General features: G+C 64.7%; 1 protein-coding gene across 1 annotated transcript; it reads left to right on the top strand.

Annotated features, from left to right (window-relative positions):
- Positions 1–823: 823 nt before the first annotated feature.
- On the top strand, positions 824–7252 carry VTJ83DRAFT_580 (uncharacterized protein; the record flags this gene model as incomplete). Its single annotated transcript, XM_071012440.1, has 4 exons — positions 824–5614; positions 5743–6401; positions 6568–7063; positions 7136–7252. The coding sequence occupies 4 exons, from the start codon at positions 824–826 to the stop codon at positions 7250–7252; spliced, it is 6063 nt and encodes a 2020-aa protein (XP_070869933.1).
- Between the last annotated feature and the right edge of the window lie 3122 nt (positions 7253–10374).

The following is a 10374-nucleotide window of genomic DNA, read 5'->3' as shown; positions in this document are numbered from 1 at the left end:
GACCTCTGGGTAGGGCAGGTAACGTTTTTTAGAGGACGAGGCTCCATTGGGATTTCCCCCCCGAGAAGAGGATCCGCTCCGCCCCAGTCGCGGCTCGGGATTGGGTCAAGGGTGGGTGTGGGTCCCCCTCTACACAGTATAGTACACAGTACGCAGTATGTACGCAGTACATAGGTGGTAGGTGGTAGGTGGTAGGCGGCCTGCCCTGGATCACCCCCGGGATAGGCCCCGGGCGGGCCCTGGACGGTGCCCTGGGCAGAACCGCCTCCCCCCCCCCCCCTCCCCTCCCCCTTCCATCTGAGGGTGCCTCCGCAGTTCCAGCGCCCCAATCTCCAATTTCAGCCAATCCCAAGCGCCGAGACCAGTCCATCCAACCTGAACCCTCCAAAACACATAGCGAGCCCCGTCTGCCCTGGGTTGCGCTGCGCTGCCTCCGTCAATCGTCACCCGTCACCCGTCACCCGTCACCCGTCACCCGTCGCCCGTCACCTACCTCCATCACGAATCAAAGCCCGACCTTTACGGACCTGCCTACTTGTCTGTCAACCTGTCTGTCGGTTGGTTGGGACCTTGACCACCACCATCACCACCCTTGTCCTGTTGACGGTGCATTGGATTGCATTGCATTGGATTGCATTGCATTGTTTCTCCTCTCTCCTCTCTCCTCGTCGTCCCTCTGAGCTCTTCTCCCCCTCGAAACTCGCAGGACCCATCAGGAAAACAAGAGGCGATGGAACACCGGTGATGGGGTGATGGGCATTCAGTGTTTGGAACGCAACCGAGTGATGGGACGAGAAAGAGGCACGACATCCTCAACACCACCATGGACCATGGCAGCCTCGGCGACGAGCCTGCTCCCCACGTACCGGGCGCCTTCCTCGACCACCTCCAGTCGCCTCTCTCGCCCCTCGTCGCCCAGCAGCACCAGTACTTTGCCAGCCTGCACGCCTTTGCCGCTCCTCAGCAGGACTCCATCGACCCCCCCGACGATGCCTCCGACCCGGCCGACTTTTATCGCAGCTTTCCGGCCACCACCACCACCACCACCACCAACAACAACAACGCCGCCGTCGCCGCCGCCGCCGCCGCCGCCGCTGTCGATGTCCCTCCGTCCGTGAGCCAGGACGATGCCATGGCCCTCGCCGCCGTCTTGACCAGCTCGAGCGGTGGTGCGAACAACCGAGGGACGGGTGCCGTCGCCGCTCCTCCCACAAACACCACCACCACCTCCTCCACCACCACCTCCTCCTCCTCTCGTCAGATGCCATCCCTGCGCTCCAACGGCAACGGAACCACTCCCAAACATCCCACGGTCCCGCCATCTCACCGTCCGGCCCTCCGCCCAGGCCAGCGCAGCGCCTCGACCACCCGCGACACGCGTTCGGGAGCCCCGGCCACCGGCGGACGCTCCGTCTCTGGCGACTCGACGACAAGCGTCAAGGATCTCAAAAAGAAGTTCGACCAGCAGGCCGCCCAGCAGGCCGCCCAGCACGCCACCGCGGCCGCCGCCAAACAATCCCATTCGAGGTCCTCCACCCGCGCCTCGTCGTTGAGCCCCGTCAGCCGATCAGCCGCGGCCACGAGCACAAGCACAACCGCCAGGTCGACCGCGGCGCGCGACGCAGGCCGAGACTCGACCGCCGCCAGATCCTCGGCCGCCCGGGGCGCTCCGCGGGCCAAGTCCTCCACCAGGGACTCCCCGTCGGCCAACGCGCAGTCGTTTGCAAGCCGCATCGCCCGCCCCCGCACGGGAGGCGCCACGGCCAACCGGCCGCCGTCCAGGTCGGCCGCGCCCGCCGCGCCGCGCCAGGCTGGCCTCCTGTTTGGCGAGATCCTCCCGGAGCAGAGCGATTCCGTCACGCCAGGGTTCGGCATCGAGCGGGGCCGCCCCCGGAGGACCTCGGAATCCAGCATCTTGCACCCGGCGCGGCTCCTCGCGAGGAGCCTGTCGGATCCGGACGTCGAGCCTCCGTCGCCGACCGACTGGTACCGCGCTGCTCTCCCCGGCCCCGAGCGCGCCGCGGATCCCCCCCCTCACGGTCGCCACGCCTCCGGCAGGGTCCCCAGGCCCCACCACTCCCGGGCCCGGAGCGATGTCATCGGAGCCAAGCTGACCCTGAGCCGCCTGGATTTCGATGCCTCCGCCAAGGCCGATGCCGACCCGCCGTTGACCCCGGCCTCGCCGGCCTCGCCAGCCTCTCCGACCTCGCGCCTCCCGCGCCTGGCCCGCCGACCGAACCACGACGTCTCGGGCCGCGCCAGCCCCGCCTCCACCCGCTCCAGCTCCCCCTCCGCCCTGCGCCCATCCGCCGCCGCGGCGAGGTCGACGCGGCAGCCCATCTCGTCCTCGTCCCGCTCCAAGACGCCCACGACGGCCGCCTCGAGCCTGACGAGATCCTCCTCCTCCTCCGCCGCCGCCGCCGCCGCCCGCAAGACCGCCAGCTCGCCTCGCAAGGCCCCGCCCCCTTCCATCTCCACCCCGCCCAGCAGCAGCCGCCTCAACGCCTACGTGTCGGTGCCCCCGCCGAAGCTGTCCCCCGGCCTGCGGAGCTCCCGGCCCCGCCAGTCGGTCGCCACGGCCACGACCGCCGCCTCGCGGAGGCGCGCCGCCGATCGCGGCGTCTCGCCGCTGAGGTCCTCGCAGCGCTTCGCCCCCCAAACCGACGAGCAACCGCCCCCTCGCGGACGCAAGGTGTCGGTCGGCCCCATCGACTTCGCCCAGCGCCGCGAGACCATCAAGCTCGCCTACAGCAAGTCCATCCGCGAGAGCCAGGCCAGAGAGGCCCGCCAGGCCGCTGCCGAGAGGAGGAAAAAGGAGCTGGCCGCGGTGGCCAAGGCCAAGCAAGAGGCCGAGACCGCTGCTGCTGCTGCCGCCGCCGCCGCCGCCGCCGCCGCCGCCAATGCCGTGCCCGTCTCGCTGTCCCGGAAATCCACCAGGGAACGGCTTCGCCCCTCGGACCCGGAATCCTCCCTCTCGGAACCGGTTCCCAAGATGGAGGGCCCGCCGCCGATGCCGACGCATGATGCGCCGCATCCCCCACCGGCCTCCGCGGACCCGTTCCTGGGCCCCTCGGGACCCCCCCTCACCTTGTCCATACCGGGGAGCTTTCCGCGCGACTCGCTGTGTCTGGACCACGACGAGCCCCCGCGGTCGGCCGCCTCCATGGCCAGCGTGGTCACCGAGTTCGACACCGAAGTGCAGACCGAGATGCCCATGCACGAGGACCCGAGGAGGCTCGGTGCCGCAAGAGCGGCAACGCCGAGCGCGCGTCCAACGAGCCAAGACCCAGAGCCCCGGGAGCCACCCCGCCAGGAGCCTGACGCGCCCGCCGCGCGCAAAAGGGCTTCGTATCAATACCCGTTCGCCGACGACGACGAGGATGACAGCGCCTCCATCAAGATATCCCTTGACGCGTCCATCGCCGTGCCCGAGGCGTCGGTGGACCTCACGCCGACCCGCCCCGTCTTCGACGCGGACCCCGCGCACGCCGCGGCCCCTCCTCCTCCCGAGCCCCACAACGGCGCCGACAACGACGACGACGATGACGACGAGTACGTGCCCCGGCCGTACACGGTCGCCGGAAAGTACGAAACTACCGTCACGATCCTGGGTCGGAATCGCGATTTTCAGCCGCTTTACAAGGATCCTTCGGGACCCACCCGACCGGAAAGCGACTCTCCGCCTTGCAGCTCTCCCGCGACGAGCGCCCCTCGGATCGTCGCCCCCGCATCTCCCTCGCGCGCCGATGCCCGCTTCGAGGACCCGGGGACGAGCGTCGAGGACCTGAGCCGCCTCGAGGACTTTTATCTCGGACCGCGCCTAGGCGACAGCGTGGCCGCCCTGCGCGACTCGCACGCGTCTTCGGACACCGACACGCCGTCCGATGCCCGCACCTCGGCCGACTATTACCGCACGGCCGCCGACGCGGACTCCCATCAGGGCCTGACGGTGCCGGGCTTGCTCGCCCCGGGCAACCGGCTGAGCCATCACTCGGCGTGGACCGACTTCTCCATCGGGAGCGATGATCATCCTGCCTGCTCCACCCCGCTGTCCCAGGACGCCGAGCCTCGCGACCGCGACGCTCCCTTCCGAGCGGCTCCTTCCACCGGCGATCTCAGCACCTGCGCCTCGAGCCTGGGCGACCCCGCGGCCCAAGGCCCCGACTCGGCACCCCTGGACCAGAGCGGCATCCTGCCATCCTCCATGCCGCCCGATCCGGCGGGCGAGACCCGCTCATGCGCTTCTTTGGAGCTCCTCCCGCCCCCGGAGCTCCCCTCGCCGCCCGCGCGGGAGCCTCCGCTGCCTCCTCCTCCGGCGGAGCTGTACCGGCGGGACGCCCGTTCGCCTCCGTACCTCGCCGACAGCCGGCCCCACAGCTACGCCTACAGCCAAGACGGCCAGGCCGGCGACGGCCCGGAGGCCGCCTCGCCGCCGCCCGCGTCGCAGGCCGAGGCGTCGCTCGACGAGGCGCCCGGCGAGGAGGAGGGCGGCCAGGCGCCGCTGACGGAGAAGGAGCAGGAGGAGCTGAAGCGCCTTCGCCAGCGGCAGCTCGTCATCCGCGAGCTCATCGACACCGAGGACACCTTCATCCGGGACCTGACGGTCGTCGAGGAGATTTACAAGGGCACCGCCGAGGCGTGCCCCAACCTCGACGGCAAGACCATCAAGGTCATCTTCCGCAACACGGACGAGATCATCGCCTTCCACACGGCCCTCCTCGCCGAGTTCAAAGAGGGCGCCGCCACCGTCTACACGCCCAAGGGGAGGCGCACGCCGCCCCCCGGCCAGGAGCCGCCCAAGGAGCCGCCCAAGGAGCTGCCCAAGGAGCTGCCCAAGGAGCCGTCCGACGCGGCCGGCCGGCCCGAGCGCACCGACGAGCGCGACCGCCTCACGTCCCTCGGCCCCGTCTTCACCAGGAACATCGAGCACCTCAAGGCGGTGCACGAAATCTACTTGCGCTCCAGCGACAGCTCCACCAAGCGCCTGCTGCAGATCCAGGAGGACAAGACGGTCGCGCTGTGGCTCAACGAGTGCAACGAGGTGGCCAAGGAGCTGACGAGCGCCTGGAACCTCGACTCGCTGCTCATCAAGCCCATGCAGCGCATCACAAAGTACCCAGACATCATCACCCACCTCCTCAAGTACACGCCCGACGACCACCCCGACCGCGAGCCCCTCGTCCAGGCCCGCGCCGCCGTCATCGACGCCATCGACGACATCAACCGGACCAAGAAGAACTTTGAGCTGGTCGGCCAGATCGTCAGCAACCGGAAGCGCAAGGAGTCGGACGTGCGCGCCGGCCTGGCCCGCGCCTTTGGCAAGCGCGTCGACAAGCTGCAGGTCGCCGGCACCAAGACGGCCGAGGACGACGACTACGTCAAGCTGCAGCAGCAGTTCGGCGACGACTACCTCCGCCTGCAGGTCGTCCTTCGCGACGTCGAGTACTACACGCGCAACGTCGCCTCGTACGTCCACGACTTCCTCCAGTACCTGTCCTCCATGGAGCTCGTCATGCGCCTGCAGCCCTCCAGAGATTACGCCCACATCGAGAGCAAATGGGTCCAGTTCAACGTCTTGATGCGCGACATTGAAAAGATCGCCTTGGAGAGACACGTAAGCAAGAGACCAATCTCTTTTTTTTTTTTTCTTTTCTTTTCTTTCTCGGGGGTTTTCATCCCCCCCCCCCCCCCCCCTCTCCCAACAACAACGACAAAAAGACGTTTGCTGACAACGCATTCTAGCTTGCCGACGTTCGCAAGCACGTCATCGAGCCGTTCGAACAAGTCATTCGGTGTTACAGCAACCCGTCCCTGGCCATGAAGAAGCGGGCCAAGCGGCGCCTCGATTACGAGAGGTACATGGCGCTCAAGGCCAACGGCAAAAAGGTGGACAAGCAGCTCGTCGAGCTCGTCGAGCAGTACGAAGCCCTCAACGACACGCTCAAAAAGGAGCTTCCCAAGCTCTCGGCCCTGACGGCCCGCGTCGGCAACATCTGCCTCGGCAAGTTCATCTGCATCCAGGCGTCCTGGTATTCCATCTGGAAGGACAAGGTCAAGGCCCCGCTGCCCGACACGCACGTCCCTGAGCTGGCCGAAATCGTGTCGAGCTTCCAGCACGAGTTTGCGCTGCAAGAAGAGCGCCTGCACGGCCTGAGCATCCTCAGCCCCGCCGTCAAGACCAGGACCTCGCAGTCCACCGCCGACGACTCGTCGTCGACCCGCTCCAAGCCCCGGCAGCGCCCCAACGACATCGTGCCGCCCCGAGCCCGCGGCCTGTCCGTCAACAGCGACCAAGCCCCCAGCCTGCCGACCCCCGACTTCGTCAAGCGCAACAGCGGCCAGTTCAGCCTGTCGCCCTCGAGCAGCGCCCTCCCGAGCCCCGCCAACTTTTATCGCGACTGGTACGCGGGCGTCACCAGCAACAGCAGCAGCGCCATCATCACCTACGGCCACACCGCCCGCAACAGCAGCGTCACCAGCTCGCCCGTCGCGCCCGTCGCGCCCGTCGCGCCCGTCGCGCCCGCCGCCCCCGACGCCGCCGCCGCGGGCCCGCTCCACCACCACCAGCCTCGGCAGCGCCCCGCACATGCGCCCCAGCACCGGCCGCAGCTACGACTCCATCAGCCTGCCCCGCCAGAGCACCGAATCGGCCGCCGCCATGACCATGTCGCCGATGAGCCGCCGCGACTCGGGCTCGACGTTCAACTCGAGCTATCACGGCGGCGGGCAGCCCCAGCCCCAGCCCCAGCCGCAGCAGCACCACCACCACCATCATCACCACGTCCACCAGCCGTCCGTAGGAGGAGCTCCCAGCATCAGCAGCAGCAGCATGGCGGACCCGCAGCCGCGCCGCTTCTCGGGCCTGTTCCACTCGGCGCTGCCGCTGCCCGACGGGCCCGAGGACGGCGGCGGCGCCCGCTCGTCGCGGGCGTCGTCGCGCGATCGCGGTGGCGATTCGGCGCAGTACAAGGTGCTGTGGCTCGCGGCGTCGCTGTTTGAGTTCAACATCAAGGGGACCAAGCTCGAAGCGGGGTATCCTTACCTGACGTATCAGGCCGGAGAGGTGAGTTTTTTTTTTTTTTTTTTTCTTTCCTACGTACGCGATCGGCTTTTGCTAACGCGCATACTCCACCAGATCTTTGACGTGATTGCCGAAAAGGGAGAGCTCTGGTTGGCCAAGAACCAGGACGATCCGGATGGTATTGTCGGGTGGATTTGGTCAAAGCACTTTGCCAAGCTGGCAGACTCGTGATGAGCTGTTCGCCTGCTTTCCTTTCTCTTTTGCTTTCTTCTCTTCCTCTTCTTTCTTCCTCTTTTTTCTTTCCTTTTTTTTTGGATGACGAGGGTGGTTACCTCCTATTTTCTTCTGGCTTATTACTACCTACTTACCTACCTACCTCCCTACCTGACCCAGGTGTTTTGGTTATCACACTTCTTTGACGAGGAAGTTCGCTGTGGATTGGACTGACGACGAGACTTTTTTTCCTCTTGACTTCGATTCTTCCGTGTTGTCTTTTCTTTTTCTTTTTCTTTTATTTTTTTGGGGGGGGGGGGGGGGGGGTAGGAAGGAGAGTCCTCACAAGTTCCCATGACTACAAGGATATCCTGCCCACACACTCTTTTTTTTTTTTTTTTTTTTTTTCCTTTTCTTCTTCAACTCTCAATCTGGATGATGGAGGGTACCGAAGTATGTAGTGTAGGTTATTGGAACCTTGTTTTTGTGCTGTTCACTGTGACAGAAGGGGGGGGGGGGGTAAAGGTTGGGGTCAGGGTTGGGGTTCAAACAGGGGGGGCGAAATGGCAAACGGGATGGGATGGATTCTGTAACGTCGGCTAGGTCGGTTTTCAAGAGGTTTTTTTTATCAACGCACGGCGTTTGGAAGATAACGAGGTTCTTTTTCTCGCGCGATCCAAAAAGGCAAAAAAGGAAAAAAAAAAAAAAAAAAAAAAAAAGAACGACGTAGGTATTTCGGACATGGGTACAAAATAACTACTTAGGACCCTACCTCGGCACCTAGGTTGACTGGGTTGACGAGGTTCGCCAAACCAATGTGATGAGCCGAGTAAGGCGCCTTAGCTAACCAGGAGGTATACCTTGCCTCCCGAGCCTGGGTAGGTAGCTGCTGTACCTTGCTGCGTAGCTAGTCTGGTGTCGGTTCGGTGTTGTACTTGATAAAGTTCCTCCCCGCCCCTCCATGGCCCCTCTTGCGAGGACCGGGCGATGCGGGTTTCGGACCCGTCGATCATCTTGGAGCCGCATCTCGGTAGACGAACCGAGCCTGCGGTTTGCCGAACCCGGTTCTCCGACGCTTGGTCTCGCGGGGGGTGGTTCGCGACGGACGGATCGAAAGTCATTGAGACGTCCCTCTTCCTTCCCCCCCCCCCCCCCCTCCTCTTTCTTAGGTCGCGCTCGGACGGGCGATCTTGTCATGGCTGCACTCTGCAGATCGATCTCGGTAAGGCACGCTGGGGTTTGACTGGGGTTTGACGACGAGGTAACATGATCGGACAGAAGCGGGAGCTCTCTCTGAGGGGGGGAAGCAGGATCCTCCTCCTCCTCCTCCTCCCATCATGACAAATACCCGGGATGCTTGAAACCATGCATGATGCCATGGGCTGGGGAAGAAGTCGACGACAGGCACCCGGTACGCCGCGGGAGAGGGCCGACAAGGAAGCAGGCCGGGACTCTTGCTTGCGAGGCGACCGACGTCCGCTCCCATGCCTCACGGGACCCCGGAGCAGGGCCCGGTCTCGGCTCGAGCCTGGACCTCGTCGGCCATGCGCCCGGCCGCGGGAAACGTAGGTATCGGGAATCGACACGGAATGGCCTCGGATCGAACCCCGCGCCGTCGCTGGCATCGTGCGTTTGCACTCGTATCATCACCCCAGGCTATATATATATATATATATATAGCCCGGATATGCTGGGGGATACACGGCTGCGGCTGCGGCATATCATCCCTCATCCGCTCGTCCACCTGTCCACGCCGCCCTGAGGAGATTTTGACACGAAAGGGAAAAAGAAAAGGGGGGAGGACGGAAATCCCAAGGTTTCGTTTCTGTCCTCCGGAGAGAGCGGCATCCTCCCGCTGGTGATCCATCGTCAGCAACGGCTTGACAGCTCGGCCGTCTGCGGTTCGAATGGAGATTCATCAAGTCTTGTCGTGTCCTGCCTTGGGCCTCCCCCCCCTCCCCATGATCTTCCCTTCTCCGTCCCTCGCCGGTGCCCGTGCGTGCGTATGAGCTTGTGCGCGAGTCTGTGTGGATGTTCTCTTTCTCCATGGCGTGTGTCTCCGTCACGATTCGAGCCTCATTCCTCCTCTCCCATCCCTCACGCCCCCCCTCCCGTCTTCTTCCTGTGGTGCTCGACCCACAAGACCACGCATAATCATGGCGCAGACAGGCAGGCCAGATCTAGACTAACCACACCCCATCACACGACACCACCATACGGGGCGTGGATCATCCATCCCCAACAGACACCCGCGTTAAAATCCACCTATAGGGAGGCCACGACGAGACCACGCACTGTACACTAGACATTCCTCGTTCAACACACCCCCCCCCCCCCTTCTTCTCGCCAGCATCGAACGCCAAGGGGCACCAAGGAGAAAGGATTTCGTCGGCTTCCCCCAGCGTGGGCTCTCCCCCCTCGGCTTTCCTACCAGAGGGCCCGTCTTTTGAGGCAGCCCGGCGTGTCGTCCGCCGCAAGCGACCTGACGAGAACGGAACCAGCCAAACGAGGAGGCCCGCGGCCCTATACATGGTCAGCGTAGCAAGTCATTGCCTGGGGGTGCCGGCGGGGTCGATGATGACGGCCGCCGCCGCCGGCCTCCGCACGCACGCTGTCGCAATCCGGCGGCGGCTGCGTCCTCTCATGACCTGTCAGGCCTCGTGCCGGGCATGGCATGGCCTGGCCTGGCGTGACCTTTGTGGGGACATCATTGGGCCGGGCGGCCAACGCTGTTTCTCCACCACTACCACACACCCAGGTGGCGATGATCCATGGGAGCCATGTTCGCGGTAGCGAGCAGGTCCAGTCCCGGTCCCGGTCCCGGTCCTCCTCCCTTTCTGCTTGTGTCCTTCACCACCGTCGTCGTCATCATTATCATCATCATCATCATCATCATCTTTGTCAGTCATCAAACATAGCCCGGTGGTTTTGGCTGGCTGGCTGGCTGGCTGGCTGCGGAGGTAGCAACATCAGCACCACTGCCGTGGCAACCGCCCTCGTTGCGCTCTAGGGAGGAGGAGGACGGTTGAAGCTGATGTCGTGACGCATGCCGATGAGGAGGATCCAGGGACGGTCCCATCTCCGCGCCCTCGATCTTCTCGACCCTTACAAGGCCGTACGTGCCCAAAGAAGGTACGCGT

The sequence above is a fragment of the Remersonia thermophila genome, chromosome 1 (genome assembly GCF_042764415.1).
Source record: "Remersonia thermophila strain ATCC 22073 chromosome 1, whole genome shotgun sequence".
Lineage (NCBI taxonomy): Eukaryota > Fungi > Ascomycota > Sordariomycetes > Sordariales > Chaetomiaceae > Remersonia > Remersonia thermophila.
Note: the sequence above shows the minus strand (reverse complement) of the source record. Positions and strands in the feature narration are given on the sequence as shown.